The sequence below is a fragment of the Rhinopithecus roxellana genome, chromosome 11 (genome assembly GCF_007565055.1).
Source record: "Rhinopithecus roxellana isolate Shanxi Qingling chromosome 11, ASM756505v1, whole genome shotgun sequence".
Classification (NCBI taxonomy): Eukaryota; Metazoa; Chordata; class Mammalia; order Primates; family Cercopithecidae; genus Rhinopithecus; species Rhinopithecus roxellana.
In genome coordinates this window covers 73,680,747-73,696,730 of record NC_044559.1, presented here as the reverse complement: position 1 = coordinate 73,696,730, position 15,984 = coordinate 73,680,747, and the positions used below count along the sequence as shown (strand labels likewise).

The 15,984-nt window shown below is 41.7% G+C and overlaps 1 protein-coding gene across 3 annotated transcripts in view; it reads left to right on the top strand.

The window, feature by feature from the left end:
• The first annotated feature begins 3,910 nt into the window (after window positions 1-3,910).
• ENTPD7 (ectonucleoside triphosphate diphosphohydrolase 7) overlaps window positions 3,911-15,984 on the top strand; it is a 57,338-nt gene continuing 45,264 nt past the window's right edge. For 2 of the 3 annotated variants that reach the window (XM_030941041.1, XM_010356074.2), the window contains exons 1-3: window positions 3,911-4,125; window positions 4,400-4,499; window positions 5,974-6,156. In XM_030941041.1, coding sequence (XP_030796901.1) covers window positions 4,492-4,499; window positions 5,974-6,156 — 191 coding nt within the window. In that variant the 5' untranslated portion in view covers window positions 3,911-4,125; window positions 4,400-4,491. The remainder of the gene's footprint in view (window positions 4,126-4,399; window positions 4,500-5,973; window positions 6,157-15,984) is intronic. The other variant, XM_030941042.1, reaches the window with a different exon arrangement.

The following is a 15,984-nucleotide window of genomic DNA, read 5'->3' as shown; positions in this document are numbered from 1 at the left end:
ACTTCTGGAATAGGCCATCAGTGGGATCTCCCACACCATGCTAAGGAATTTGGACTATATCTCATTGGAATAAGAAACTACTATGGGATCACAGGATGGGCTAAAAAAAATAATAATAAGGAACTTCTGGAATAGGCTGTCAGTGGGATCTGCCACACCATGCTTAGGAATTTGGACTATATCTCGTCAAAATAAGAAACTACTATGGGACCACAAGATGGGCTAAAATAAATAAATAAATAAGGAATTAGTGAAGGATTTAAAATCAGGAAGTAGCATGATGAGATTTCCCAATGGTAACAGAATCAAGGGGCACTCAGGAGGGGCATGGGTCTGGAGGCAGGGCCACCAGTTGGAAGGCTTCATTAGAAGATCTTGGAGAGGATTTTAGGCACTTGAATTAAGCACCCCTAATGACCATTGGATGGAAAAGGAAAAAGAAATTTAGAAAGAAGACATTCTAGGATGATTCCCATACAGGTTCCTGCTCTGGTGAATCACAGGGTATTTTGTCAAAATGGAGAATATGGATGGAGGAGATTTGGGTGGATATGATGAGAGTGGAGAGATAATGCGTTTATTTGGGACAATGGGGTGCCTGAAAGACAGGTGAAGAGAGATGGGTAAACTTGGAAGGGAGACTGTAGACCACAAGACACTCCTTCAAATTCCTTTAGAGGGTAGGGTAGAATGGAGTGTGGAGGCAAGGAGAATCCACAAGGGGAAATGAAGCAAAGCAAACAACTAGCACCTAATATAGGAACTGTTGGGCTGATTTTGCTCAGGGCTGGGCATCAAGCACACCTGGAGAAAATTGCAAATGTAACTGTAAGGCAAGCCTTTAAAGAGCAGTTAAAAACCTGTTTTGAAACATAGGTTTCTACAATTTGTTGCAACATGTTGAGTTACAGCAAATGAAATAGAGAAATAGTCTCAGTGCTTTTTAATTTGCCCTGCTGACTGGAAACCTCAGAACTTAGCCCTATGAGCTGTTAACCAGATAAGCATTGCTGGTTTTTGTAAAGAATTATGCTTGACAAATGCTTGAGGGCATATGGATTTATTGAAGGAAGTATTGTCCAAACCAGACTGACAAAGAAAGTTTTACAAAGAAAATATAATGAAAAGATGTTGGGATTAAAATGTAGGTCTTTTCTGTTTTTTTTTTTTTTTTTTTTTTTTTTTTTTTTTTTTTTGAGACGGAGTCTGGCTCTGTCACCCAGGCTGGAGGGCAGTGGCCGGATCTCAGCTCACTGCAAACTCCGCCTCCCAGGTTCACACCATTCTCCTGCCTCAGCCTCCCGAGTAGCTGGGATTACAGGTGCCCGCCACCTCGCCCGGCTAGTTTTTTGTATTTTTTAGTAGAGACGGGGTTTCACCGTGTTAGCCAGGATGGTCTCGATCTCCTGACCTCGTGATCCACCTGTCTCGGCCTCCCAAAGTGCTGGGATTACAGGCTTGAGCCACCGCGCCCGGCGGTCTTTTCTGTTTTATGATGTAGTTATGAAATCTAAATTAGAGGATGTTTCAATAAACTTTTGAATTATAAGTTAATATAGTTCATAAACCATGGGAATTAAGTACTATTTAAAAAATAGGAATTATACTTCCACTCAAAAACACCTATTTTGTGGAACACTAAAGTTCGAAATATATAGATAGATAGATTAGACTTAGAACTCACAGAAGGCAAATTCAAGAAATTTAAAAAAATTACTCCAAAACATTATGTTAGTTCTTTCCATATTTATTTTGTTCTAGGAACTGAACTGGGTCCTGAAATAATAAAAATATCTGTATAATGTGGTTAATCCCAACTTTATGCAACTATTCTATTCAATGTGATTTCTAGGGGTCCAGATAAAATATAACACTTGAGGCAGAGTGGGAATTGAGGGACAGAGAAAAAAAAACTGAGAACTGAGAATTGAAGAAGAAAGGCAAATTAGGAAGTTCAATCAGGTTAGGAGAGTAGTGGAGCAAAAAAAATGAGTCATAAGAACTGAATATAGAAACTGGACAATGGCTAGATCTTATACGACAATTAGAACTCTGACCCACAACCTCTACAGCAACCAGCCCAGGATAATCAGGACTTGGTCAATGACTCAGTTTCCCTGTTTTTTGCCTCCTCCTTTCTTCAACTCAGCACCCACTAAAGACAGCCAAATATGCCACCTACCCCAAACCAATCGCATAAGAGACACTGCTTTTGTCAGCCCACCTCCAGCTTTCCCATGCTAATACCCTCAAGTCAGAGCATACATGAAACCTTCCCTTTTTGTTCACTGCTAATCTTTCCTGGCCAGGTGCAGCTGCTCATCCCTGTAATCCCAGCACTTTGGGAGGCTGAGACAGGAGGATTGCTTGAGCCCAGAGTTCAAAACCAGACTGGACAACACAGTGAGACTCCATCTCTACAAAGAATTAAAAAATACAAGCCAGGCATGGTGGCACGTGCCTGTAGACAGAGTTCAAGACCAGCCTGGACAACACAGTGAGACTCCATCTCTACAAAGAATTAAAAAATACAAGCCAGGCATGGTGGCACGTGCTGTAGAGCCAGCTACTCAGGAGGTTGAGGTAGGAGGATCACTTGCTCGGGAGGTCGAGGCTGCAGTGAACCATGATGACGCCACTGCACTCCAGCCTGGATGACAACAGAGTGAGACCCTGTAGGTAAGTAAGTAAGTAAGTAGTTTTCCTAATGTCCTGACAGGCTTTGAGTCTGCCAAATGCAAGTGATGGTGACTGACTCCCTTGTCATAGCAAGCTTTGAGTAAATAAAGCATTTGGGTGGTCTTCCCCAATCCCCCCCACATTCATTTATTTGCTTATTAATTATACATCAGTTGTGTTTTATCTGCCAGACAGTGGCCAGTATTGGGAATATGTGGAAGCAGATAGTCCTTGCCTTCAAGGATATTCTGTCTAGTGGGACAGACAGACAGACAGACATATACATATAATTGTAATTCAATGTGCTAAGTGAAACAATAGGCATGTATAAAGAAGGTATAGTAGGTCAAGCAGGACTTTTAGGGGAAGGTGACCCTTAAGAGGAGTGGTAAGGAATGAAGTGGAGGTGATTTGGCTAAGGGCCGGGCCGGTTATTCAAGGCAGGTGGAGGGGCAGAATGAGCAAAACAGGGCGGGTTGCTGGAGCGTGGTAAGGAAGGCAAGTAGCGGCAGAGGACGCCGTAGGGCCGATTGTGCGGCGCAATGCAAGTGCCACGTTGGAAAGAGCTTGGACTTTATGCCTTCCTCCTGGAAATGAGATAACGGCTGGTGTAAGCAAGCAAGAAACACACACACACACTCAACGCGCGCGCGCGTCGTTTCCTTTGTGTTACTGTAAGGTCAAGGAGGGCGGCGACACAGAAACTCATGATGATTGGCATTAGTAGACATTCAGTGAATGAATGAATAGACATAAGGCTTTGGTGTAAACGAATGAATGAATGGACATAAGCACTTTGGTGTAAACGTCATTGTCTTCAATGTATGTTTTTCTCACGGGGCAAGACAATGAGGTCGGGGCATCAGTTTGGGAGGTGATAGGGAAGGTTTAAGGTGGGAGAACTGCCATTCTGGTAGGGAGGGTTAGTGGGCACAAAACCAACAATAGGTTATGGGCAAGGGATGCGCTTCCGTCGCGAACACCCCGAATCCCACCCAACGGAGGTACTCTGTCCCGGGAGCGGCCGTGGAGAAAGCAACCGGCCGAGAGTTCGCGCCCCTGGGAGGGCAGCGAGTGCAGGACCGCCCAGCGCCACTCACCTGTGAGCTCACCGCGGGCCCTGCAGGCGGAGCCTCGGTACGACGCCTTTCCGATTGGGCGCGGCTCAAAGTCCCGGGGCGGGCATTAGAGGCCAACTGGTCTAGGGGATTGGCCACCCTGGCGGACGGACGTGCTGCTGACGGAGCTGGTTCGCCCCTGGTTCGGCTCGTGAAGAGCCGGCCCCTCTCTGTGGGTCTTCTGTCAGTCATTGGCTCCCTGCGGTTTCCTTGGGGACGTGGCGCCGCCGCCGGCCCGGGCCCTCCTTCCGGCTGGGCAAGGGGCCGCGGGCATCAGCTCGGGACTGAACCGAGCGGTGCCGAAGGAACCGGCGGGCCGCTTGATCCCGTGAGTGTGGGCGCGAGAGGGCTGTGGGACCCGGAGGGACGGGGAGAGGAAGCGGGACCCACACCCCGCCACCTGGGGACGACCGGTTCCTAGAGGACAGAGCTGGCCCACGAGAACGCCCCGCTCCCAGGATGCCTGGGTGGGGTCCCCTGGGCCTGAGGAACCAGAGCAGACGGAGTGGGAGCCTGGGGAGGAGGTGGGAGCCGTGGAATTTCCGTGGAGGTCTTGTCTCGTGGGCTCGGTCGGACAGAAGCCTGAAATCAAATCTTTCTAGGCTGCAGACGTAGGAGATGCCTGGGACAAGGAGGCCACCTTCTCAGGGCAAAAGAAAAAGGTGACAGGCGTTGAGACCACCGAAAGGAACCCATGGCTAGGTAAGGCTGTACACTTTCTCTCCGGCTGGGAGCACGGCAGAGGATGGCAGGCAGGTTGGGGGGCCCTGGGAGGCTGTCCCAAGTGAGGTTTGCCCTGGAGCTGCACTTGGACTTTGTATCCTGGTCAGTTGGATGCAGAGATGATCAAAGTTGTATTATTGCGAGGGCTGATAAATAATAGTTTCTAGCCCGTAGCCCGGGGTGGTGGAGTGAGTCGGCTTGCTCAGCTCTGTAAAGTACAAGGTTGTAACATTGATTCAGATTTGCATCTGAGCAAGGCTAGGTGCCATTTGACGAGGTTAAACAAAGAAGTTTTTTGGTTTTTGTTTGCAATGAACTTTAAAAGCAGACAGACCGAGGTCCTTTTGAATCAATATAGAAAGTGAACTTCACAGATGAATACACTTATCCATACATTATAATACCCTGAAGCTTTTAAAAAATATTAATATGGATCTACATGCACCAATAAGGAACAGTTATCAAATAAAGTGGGGGACAGATGTAGAACAGCAGGTATGGTGGACTACCATTTGTTTAAAACCGAGGGAATGGATACACACACACACACGTACACACACAGATATATTACTGTAAATATATCGGTGTATATTATGCTTGTGTATCCGTAGAATATCCCTGGAAAAATACACAGCAATGGCCGGGTGCAGTAGCTCACGCCTGCAATCCCAGCACTTTGGGAGGCCAAGGCAGGTGGATCACCTGAGGTCAGGAATTCAGGACCAGCCTGGCCAAGTAGAAACCCCTCCTCTACTAAAAATAACTAAAAATACGAAAATTAGCCGGGCGTGGTGGTGGGCACCTGTAATCCCAGCTCCTGGGGAGGCTGAGGGAGGAGAATCGCTTAAACCCAGGAGGTGGAGGTTGCAGTGAGCCGAGATTGCACCACTACACTCCAGCCTGGGCAACAGTGCAAGACTCCATCTCAAAAAAAAAAAAAAAAAAAAATTACACAGCAACTGGGTAGCAATGGTTGCCTCTGAGAGAGAGATTGTGGGGTCAGGGCAATAATCACTTTTCACTATACAATATATCCTTTTAAACTGTTTGATTTGTCTTTTGCTATGTGCATATATAATCTGATAAAACATTTAAAAAATCAGTTAAATAAATTTTCTGACCATCCTGTTTCTTGACAGCATTCTTGGTTGGGAATATTGTAGTTGCTGAGATTCTCCAATGTTATGAGGTTGCCCAGGGAGACTGGTGATCTTTTCACTAACATGAGATTAAGTCTTTGAATTGCACTCAAAAGTGCAGTTTGGAAAAAGGGCAGATAAGGCTTTTCTGATTTATATAGTAGAAGCACCATGAACTTCCAAAATTAGAGATGAAAAGAACGTTTAGACTTCTGTTGGCATGGATTTTTGGGGCTTTTATCCAATTTAAAAACGATTTTTAAGTACTCAATTGTAGAAATGTTTCAGACTCATTAATGTTTGTCTAATTTCAGGATCAGTTTTTCCTACCTCTGCCCAGCCTCCTGGTACTTCACTGTACCCACAGTGAGTCCATTTGTCCGTCAGCGGGTAGCATTCCTGGGACTCTTCTTCATATCCTGTCTCCTTTTACTTATGTTAATCATAGACTTTCGACATTGGAGTGCTTCATTACCACGAGATAGGCAATACGAAAGGTGAGTCAGCTTTAGATTTTGGCACTGAAGTCATAAATATTTTCATAAGCCGTTTAACACATTACTAACTTTGACCCTTTTGGGTGATACTGTACTTTTATTAGTAAAATTGCATGCCATTTATTACATAAAGAAGATCTTGAGCCCCATTTTGGCAATGTTCAGTTTGGTAGAGGAATACTGATACTGCATGAAAGGCATCTTTCTATTTTCTTGTTTTGGTGGGCTGAAACTTATTGTGTGTATACATATTTAGGACTGTAATATACCTTTATGAATGGACCCCTTTATCATTATTAAATGATTCTCCTTATCCTTGATTATATACTTTGCTCTGAAATCTACTAGTCTGGTATTACTATAGCTACTCCAGCTTTCTTTTGATTAACATTAGCATGATAGATATTTCTTCTATAGTTTTAGTTTTAGCCTATTGGTGTCTTTATATAAGTGGGCTTCTTGTAGTCAGTGTTTGGTTGAGTCTTGTTTCTTAATCCAGTCTGACTATCTCTGCAGTTAATTGGGGTGTTCAGGCCATTTACATTTAATCTGATTATTTAGTATGTTTAGTTTTAATCTTGCTATTTGTTTTTCATTTGTCACATTCGTTCTTGTTCTTTTTCCTCTTTTTCCCTCTTCTTTTCAGTTGAGTACAGTTTTTATGGTTCCATTTTATCTCTCACGTTGGCTTATTATATATAACTTTTTCTTTTTTTTAGTGGTTAAAGTTTATAGTGTCATCTTTAATTATCACAATCTTCCTTCAAGTAATATTACTCCTCTTCACATCTAGAACAAGAACCTAACAACAGTATTCATTCCTCCCTTCCTTTTGGTCTTTGTGCTATTGTCATATATTTTATTTCTACATGTTATAAGCTCCACAATATATTGTCATTATTTTTGTGTTAAATAGTCAATTATCTTTTGAAGAGATTTTCAATATAAGGGAAAAAAAGGCTTATATATTTAACCATATTGTTGCCTGAAAGGGTCATATAAGCAAAGTGACCCTTGAATGCTGAAGGGACTGAGAAACCAAAGGAGGAGGCAGGCAAATTGTTCATTGGTATTGATTGATTTATTGAGGGAACTTGCAGACAGAAGCATGGTCCTGGGTAGCTGCAAGACAGGTAGATCTGCATACTGTTACTCCCGAGACCCAGGGCTTATATAGTACAGGGAGACGGGATATGCACCCTGTGCAAGACAATTAAAGACAGCCCTCCAGAACAGGCAAGAATGCTGCATGTGCCATATCCTGTCATTTGTGTGCCAACACCAAGGTTGACATGTTCTTACACTAGTAAATAAAGCAGGAATCAAGAGGCATTTACGGGACTGGGGCTAGTCAGAAGTTAACATGGCAGATTAGCATCCAAGATGGAGTCACTTTTGTCTATATTTACCATTTCTGGGCTGCTTCATTCCTTTGTGTAGATCCATGTTTCCATCTGGACCCATATTTCCATATTTGCTTTTACCTCAAGAACATTCTCTAGCATTTCTAGTACAGCAAGTATGTGGGTGATAAATTCTTTCAACTTTTATATGACTGAAAAAGTCCTTATTTTGTTTTCCTTTTGAAAGAAATGTTCATTGGGTATAGAACTCTAGGTTGATCATTTTTTTCCTTTCATTACTTTAAAGATGATGCTTCACTATCTTTTGGCTTGCATTCTTTCTGAGATGTCTGCTGTCCTTTTAATCTTTGTTCTCTCTGTATAGAATGTGTCTTTTTTTCTCTGAATACTTTTAGAATTTTCTGTTTATCACTGGTTTTAAGCAATTTGATTGTGATGTGCTTTGATGTTGTTTTCTACATGATTTTATTTATTTATTTCTTTGTTTTTGAGACTGTCTCGCTCATCTCCCAGTTTGGAGTGCAATAGTGAAATCATAGCCCACTGCAGCCTCAATCTCCTGGGTTCAAGCTATCTTCCTGCCTCAGCCTCCCAAGTAGATGGGACTACAGGCATATGCCATCATACCTGGCTAATTTTTTTTTTATTTTTAGTAGAGGTGAGGTCTCGCAGTGTTGCTTAGGCTGATCTCAAACTGCTGAGCTCAACCTATCCTCCCACCTCGGCCTCCAAAGTGCTGGGATTACAGGCATGGGCCACCATGCCCTGCTTACATGATTCTTGTGCTTGTGATTTGTTGATTCTTGGATCTATGGATTTGTAGTTTTAATCAAATTTGGAAACATTTTGTCCATTACTTCTTCAGATTTTTTTTTGTTCTTCCCTGCTTTTCCTCTGGGGACTCCAGTTACATGTATATTGAGCCATGTGATGTTTTCCCACAGCATACTGATGTTCATTTTTTTTTTTTTTTTCCCAGTCTTTTTTCTCTCTGTTTCATTCAGATTTTTTTTGCTGCTTTCAAACTTGTTAGTAATTTTTTTCTGTAGTGTTTAATCTACTGTTTCATCCAGTGAAAGTCTGACATCTTTTTTCACAGATAGTACATCTGAATTATTGGATATACTTTTAGCTATACCAGTTGCACAGAAGGTCTATATTTCTTTATAGCAGTGATTCATTTTGCTATTTTTTTGAGATTAGTTTTTGATGAAGCTACAAAGTTAAATAATGGCATGTTATGTTCATCATCTTCAACATGATTTTCTTATTTAAAAAATTTTTTTCTTTAGAGACAGTCTCACTCTGTCACCCAGGCTGGAGTACAGTGGTGTGATCATAGCTCACTATAACCTTCAACTCCTGGGTTCAAGCAATCCTCCTGCCTTGGCATCTCAAAATGCTGGGATTACAGATGCGAGCCACTGTGCCTGGCCTTATTTTTAAAATATTTACGTTTTCTTTTTCTTTTTTTTTTCTTTTGAGACAGTCTTACTCTGTTGCCCAGGCTGGAGTGCAGTGGTGCTATCTCGGCTTACTGCATCCTGTCTTCCGGGTTCAAGTGATTCTCCTGCCTCAGCCTCCTGAGTAGCTTGGACTACAGGCACATGCCACCATGCCTGGCTAATTTTTTGTATTTTTAATAGAGACGGGGTTTCACCGTGTTAGCCAGGATAGTCTTGATCTCCTGACCTTGTGATCTGCCCACCTCAGCCTCCCAAAGTACTGGGATGACAGGTGTGAGCCACCATGCCCGGCCTAAATTTTCTTTTTATTGCTTCTCAGATATGTATTAGTTAAGAGGCTTTGGGCTGCAAATAGCAGCCCACATTGACTTAAACAATAAGAATGCTCACATACTTGGAAGTCCAGGGGTAGAGGGACTACAAGTTCAACACTGGCTAACAGGATGAGAGGCTGTGTCTCTCCTGTCTATTTTCCACAGTGTCAGTTTACTTAATGGTTGAAAAACAGCAGACTGCCAGGCATGGTGGCTCATGCCTGTAATCTCAGCACTTTGGGATGTGGAGACAGGTGGATTGCGTAAGCTCAAGAGTTCGAGACCAGCCTGTGTAACATGGCAAAACCCTGTCTCTACAAAAAAAAATACAAAACTTAGCCAGGCATGGTAGCATACACCTGTAGTCCTTGCTTCCCAGGAGGCTGAGGAGGGAGGATCACTGGAGCCTGGGGAGGTAGAGAATGCAGTGAGCTAGGATCACGCCATTGTACACCAGCCTGGGTGACAAAGTGAAACCGTGTCTCAAAAAAAAAAAAAAAAAAAGAAGAAGAAAAACAGCAGACAGTAACAACCAGGGCAACATATACATTCACTCATGTCGCATAGGAGACAGAAAGGCTTTCCATGACTCTCTTCTAAGAATGGAGAAGAGCTTTGCCGGAAACCTCTAACGACCATTTCCTGGAATCTTTTTTGGTCAGAATTGGGAACACATGCCTACTCTCCTTTTTATTTCTGGATTCTGTCCCCAGATTTTCTCATTTCCCTTTCACTTTGGTCATTAATTAATTCATTCATTCAACAAAAATTTCAGCAGCCACTATGTGCAGACGATAATAGGCATCAGACACCAGATACAGAGACTTTGGCACATTTTCTCAAGAAACCTGTGTTTTCAGCCTTGCCTTCTTCTAGCAACCCTATTCATTTGTATTTTTGGCTTTCTTTTCTTTTTTTTTTTTTTCTCTTTTTAAATGTTACTGAAATAGAGATGGAGGTCTCACTATGTTGCCTAGGCTGGTCTTGAACACTTGGGCTCAAGTGATCCTCCTGCTTTGGCCTCCCAGAGTGTTGGGATTACAGGCATGAGCTACCATGCCAGCCTCGACTTCTTCCTCCTTTGAGAAGAGGAAACACTGTTTGGATGATTATAGTAATCAACCTGCCCTTAAGAAATGTACTAAATCCATAATTTGAGTTTGTTTAATGCTTATGGAATTTTCTTGACAGACCTGCACATAGTTTCTCACTTGAAGACAACATGCTCTAATTATGGAATTCCATGTAGGTTAGTTAATATGGCTAAAGACAATTAGGGAGTGAATGGTGAGCTGTATGGCTGGAGAGCTAGATCAAACTGAGTCTGTTAAGTTATTTTAGAGGGTTTAGACATTACCCTCAGGGCAGAAGGAAGGCTTTGAAAGGTTTTGAAGAGTGAAAAGATTGGAACTGCTTTTTAATTTTTTTTTTTTGAAACAGAGTCTCACCCAGGCTGGAGTGTAGTGGCGCTATCTCGGCTCACTACAACCTCCGCCTCTCAGGTTCAAGCAATTCTCCTGCCTCAGCCTCCCAAGTAGCTGGGATTACAGTCATGTAGCACTATGCCCAGCTAGTTTTTGTATTTTTAGTAGAGACGGGGTTTCACCATGTTGGCCAGGCTGGTTTCAAATCGCTGGCCTCAAGTGGTCCACCTGCCTCGGCCTCCCAAAGTGCTGGGGTTACAGGCATGAGCCATCGTACCCAGCTGGAACTGCTTCTTAAAGAAAGCTCACTTTGGTGGGATTGTGGAAAATGAATTGGAGAGGAATAAAAAAGAAAGCAGGGAGAGTAATTGGACTAGAGATGCTCCTTGACTTATGATGGGTTATGTAAATTGAAATATCGTAAGTTGAAAATGCATTTAATACACCTGTCCTAACAAATGTCATAGTTTAGCCTAGCCTACTTTAAAGGTGCTCAGAACATTTACATTACCCTGCTGTTGTGCAAAACCACCTAACAGAAGGCCTATTTTATAATAAAGTGTTGAATGTCTCGTGTAATTTATTGAATACTGTACTAAAAGTGAAAAACAGAATGGTTGTGTGGATACTCATGGTATACTTTCTACTGAATGTGCATCACTTTTGCACCATCATAAAGCTGAAAAATCATAAGTTGAACCATTGTAAGTCAAGGACTGTACCTCAATAGAGAGATGATTGTGGTCTGAACTTGGGTGGCAGCAAGAGGATGGAGAGAGGTAAAAGCTTTTAAATGTATGTGGGAGGCAGAGTGATCTGATAATTCTTGTCTATCATTGTATCCCAGGTGGTCAGTGCCAATAAATACTTGGTGAGTTGAAATAATTGAAACAAATAGACTTGTATTTTTTTCCTTATTGTGAACACATATCCATATTGCTTCTGGAAAGAGAAAGTAGGAGGTTTGCATCAGAACTAGAATTTATTTGATACAAAAAAAGTAAATTTAGAGAGATGGGGTGTTAGTAAGGATAGAATCCAAAACTGTTTTTTTTTTTAAATAAACTTTTTTTAGAGCCATTTTAGTTTTACAGCTCATTTGAGCTGCAGGTGCAGAGATTTACCACATATTCCCTGACCCTACACATGCACAGCAGGGCTGTTTTTGAGAATAATACATGCGTTAGATGTGTGGTTTTTTTTTTGTTTTTTTGTTTTTTTTTGAGACGGAGTTTCGCTCTGTCGCCCAGGCTGGAGTGCAGTGGCGTGATCTGGACTCACTGCGAGCTCCACCTCCCGGGTTCACGCCATTTTCCTGCCTCAGCCTCCGGAGTAGCTGGGACTACAGGTGCCCGCCACCACACCCAGCTAATTTTTTGTATTTTTAGTAGAGACGGGGTTTCACCATGTTAGCCAGGATGGTCTTCATCTCCTGACCTCATGATCCATCCACCTCGGCCTCCCAAAGTGCTGGGATTACAGGCGTGAGCCACTGCGCCCGGCCGAGATGTGTGTTTTAATCAACTGTTTTTCTGGCATGTGCCACATAAGACATGCTCCAATATTTTCTTCAGACTTAATACATATCTTATATCCGTTTATTCATTTATCTGTTTACTTATTCAACAGTTACTGAGTGTCTACACTGTAGTATCAAATAGGGTAGTCACTACCCACAAATGGTTAATTAAATTTAAATTAACATGAAATGAAACAAAATTCAGTTCCTCACTTGGACTGGGCACATTTCAAATGCTCAGTGGCCACATGTGGATATATGGGATGGTGTAGATAGAGAACATTTTCATCATTTCACAGAGTGCTGTTGACAGTGCTAAGTGTGCCACGTTTTAATTTCTGCTGTGGATGCTGGGTAATTGTTAAAATTTATTAATTTTTCAGACAGTCATGTGTTATATAATGATCGAGATATGTTCTGATACATGCATCATTAGGTGATTTTATCATTGTGTAAACATCATAGAATACTTACACAAACCTAGATGGTACAGCCTACTACACACCTAGGCTGTGTGGTGTATATGCTCTTAGCCTGCTAACCTGTACACGTTACTGCACTGAATACTATAGGCAACTGTAACACAATGGTAAGTATTTGTGTATCTAAACATATATAAACATAGAAAAGGTACAGTAAAAATATGGTATAAAAGATAAATTGGGTCTGGTATGGTGGTTCAAGCCTACAGTCCCAGTACTTTGGGAGGCCGAAGTGGGTAGATCTCCTAAGCCCAGGAGTTCCAGACCAGCCTAGGTGACATAGTGAAACCTCATCTCTACAGAAAATTTAGAAATTAGCTGGGTGTAGTGGTGCATGCCTGTAGTCCCAGCTACTTGGGTGGCGGAGGCAGGAGGATCACTTGAGCCCAGGAGGCCAAGGCTTCAGTGAGCCATGATTGCTCTGCTGCACTCCATCCAGGGCAACAGAGCAAGACCCTGTCTCAAAAAATAATAATAAAATAAATTGTACACCTGTATAGGGCACTTACCATGAATGGAGCTCACAGAACTGGAAGGTTCTCAGAGTGAGTGAGTGGTGAGTGTGAAGGCCTGGGACATTACTGTAGACTTTATAAACACTGTACATTTAGGCTACACTAAATTTATTTTAAAGTTATTTAAATTTTTTTCTTTCTTCAATAATAAATTAACCTTAACTTGCTGTAACTTTTCCACTTTCTAAACTTTGAAATTTTTAAAAACTTTTTGACTGTTTTGGACTAACACAACTTAAAACACAAAAATATTGTAAAGCTGTAGGGAAATATTTTCCTTATAATATTCTTATTCTATAAGCTTTTTTCTATTTTTAAAAAATTTTAATTTGTTTTCCTTTTAAAACTTTTTTGTTAGAAATGAAAACAGAAACACACACATTAGCCTAAGCCTGCACAGGGTCAGGATCATCAAGACATCATTAATAGGAATTTTTTCAGTTCCTTTATAATCTTATGGGACCACTGTTGTACATGTGGTTTGCTGTTATCTGAAACGTCATTATGCAGTGCATGACTGTGTAAGAGGAACTTCTAGCATGTATACATAGTGTACAAGACACTATGGTAAACTGTTCTTAAATGTTCTGTTTAATACCTTTCCTTTTTCATATTCATGTTTAATGTTGTTCACTTTTTGGTAGCCTCACTGTTATCTTCATTGTGGGTAAAATTTTGTCTGGTTGAACTGTTGTCTGAAGAATGTCTTTTGTAGCTATTGAAAGGTGGTGCCTTCATGTTCCTTTACCATCTGGAAATAACTGAATGAGAGGTTCTGTGTCAGCAATTGGCTTGGTACTGGCCGTCCATAGGTGTGTCAATTCTGTTTAATTAAAGCAAGTCAAAGAGAGGCATTACTTTTGGTTAGAATGTTCTTTAGCATATACAGATGAAATGATTGGGTTCTTATGTGTAATAGAACAGTTCAGAGATTTTTTTATGGTGAAATTGAAAGCATTTATTCACGTTTAGTTTATGATTTATAGAGTGACTCAAGCCATCCTCCTGCCTCAGCCTTCCTAGTATCTGAGATTATAGCTGCATGCCACCATGCCTGGCTAAATTTTTTTTATTTTTTTTTATTTTTAGAGACAGGGGTCTCACTATGTTGCCCAGGTTGGCCTTGAACGCCTGACCTCAAGCAGTCCTTCCACCTCAACCTCCCAAAGTTCTGGGATTACAGGCATGAGCTACTGTGTCTGTCCCACATTTATTCAGTTACTTGCTTTTTTTTTTTTTGGAAACACGGTCTCACTTTGTCACCCAAGCTGGAGTGCAGTGGTGTGATCATAGCTCACTGCAGCCTCAACCTCCCAGGCTTAAGCAAAATCCTCTTACCTCAGTCCCCCTAGCAGCTGAGACCAAAGGCAAACACCACCGCACCCAACTAATTTTTATATTCTTTGTAGAGATGAGGTTTCGCCATGTTGCTCAGGCTGGTCTCGAACTCCTGAGCTCAAGCAAGCCACCCACCTTGGCCTCCCAAAGTGCTGGCTTACAGGCGTGAGCCACCACACCCAGCCTATTTATTTGATCTTAATGGTGTTTGTAGTGTTTTGAGCAGGACTTTAAATTATAGATGTTCCTGACTGCTCTGATTAATCTTGTTAGGAAGTAAGTAGTAATCTTACAATATACTTTTCTGGGTATGTATTACTATCATCAGTCATGCATAGCTACTTTAACTGTAATATCATTACATTTGGTTCTGAACTTTGAACAGAGTTGAAGAGTATGATGACATTCAGCAAAGAATTAGTAGCCCCATACTCATGGGGGCTACTTCAATTGACTTTTGGCCCATCACTGAGCTCTGTTTGAACTCTAAAGTGGTGTAATTAGTTTTGATTTTGTAAGCTAGGTAATGATTTGCTCAGTGACAGCTCTAATGATGTTAATGCTTTCAGGATAATGGCAGTGAAAAGCCATTGTCTTCCAATTCCACCTTAGGTGATATATTTGTGGGTAACTTTCTTTTCATTGACTCAGCAGTGACTAGAAGGAAATCATGTTTCTTAAACAGAGGGGGTGTGTGTGTGGGTATGGTATTGGGGTGAGTATGTGTGATGGTGAATCAGACCTCTTTGGGAAAGGTGGATGTGAGGGATGCGAAGGTTTTTGAGACTTTTCTCTTGGGCTTTTGGTCCTCTTTAGAGATTGGCTAGTGTGGCATCAGTAAAACAGGAGGGTTCAGCAATGTAAGTAATTGACCATGATGGCTAAGGCCACGACTACAAATTACATATGACAAAAAAAAAAAAAAAAAAAAAAACTATATATGAAAAAATGCAGGAAAGGTCTGGTGATCCATTCATGTTAGGAGCCTAAATAGAGGAAGGCTTCTAGTTGGTTAAAAGTGTAAGAAGCCTGATTAGGTCATAAGAGGTCAGAGTTCCAGAAAAAGGTAATATGGTTACTGCCCAGAGGGGAAAACTGTTCTTTAGTTACTCATTTGTATGCACAATGAGAAAAATGGAGACTTTCCACTGCATAAATGCCATTTAGGCCTATCTTCCACTCTAGTGATCTAAGGTCAGCTGACATTTTAGCCAAAGCACACATAGAGACTTTGAAAGGAAGAGAAAGAAAAGTTGAGTTGCACCAAAACTGGAGCTGTAAAGTTGCTTATTTTGGCAGGAATCAGAGAGGATAACAAGATACTTTGTTTGGAAAGCAATTAAAACTTTCCAAGAAAGAGACCAGTTGATTTTGAGTGGAGCTGTACAAAGACATGGAGGAGTTAA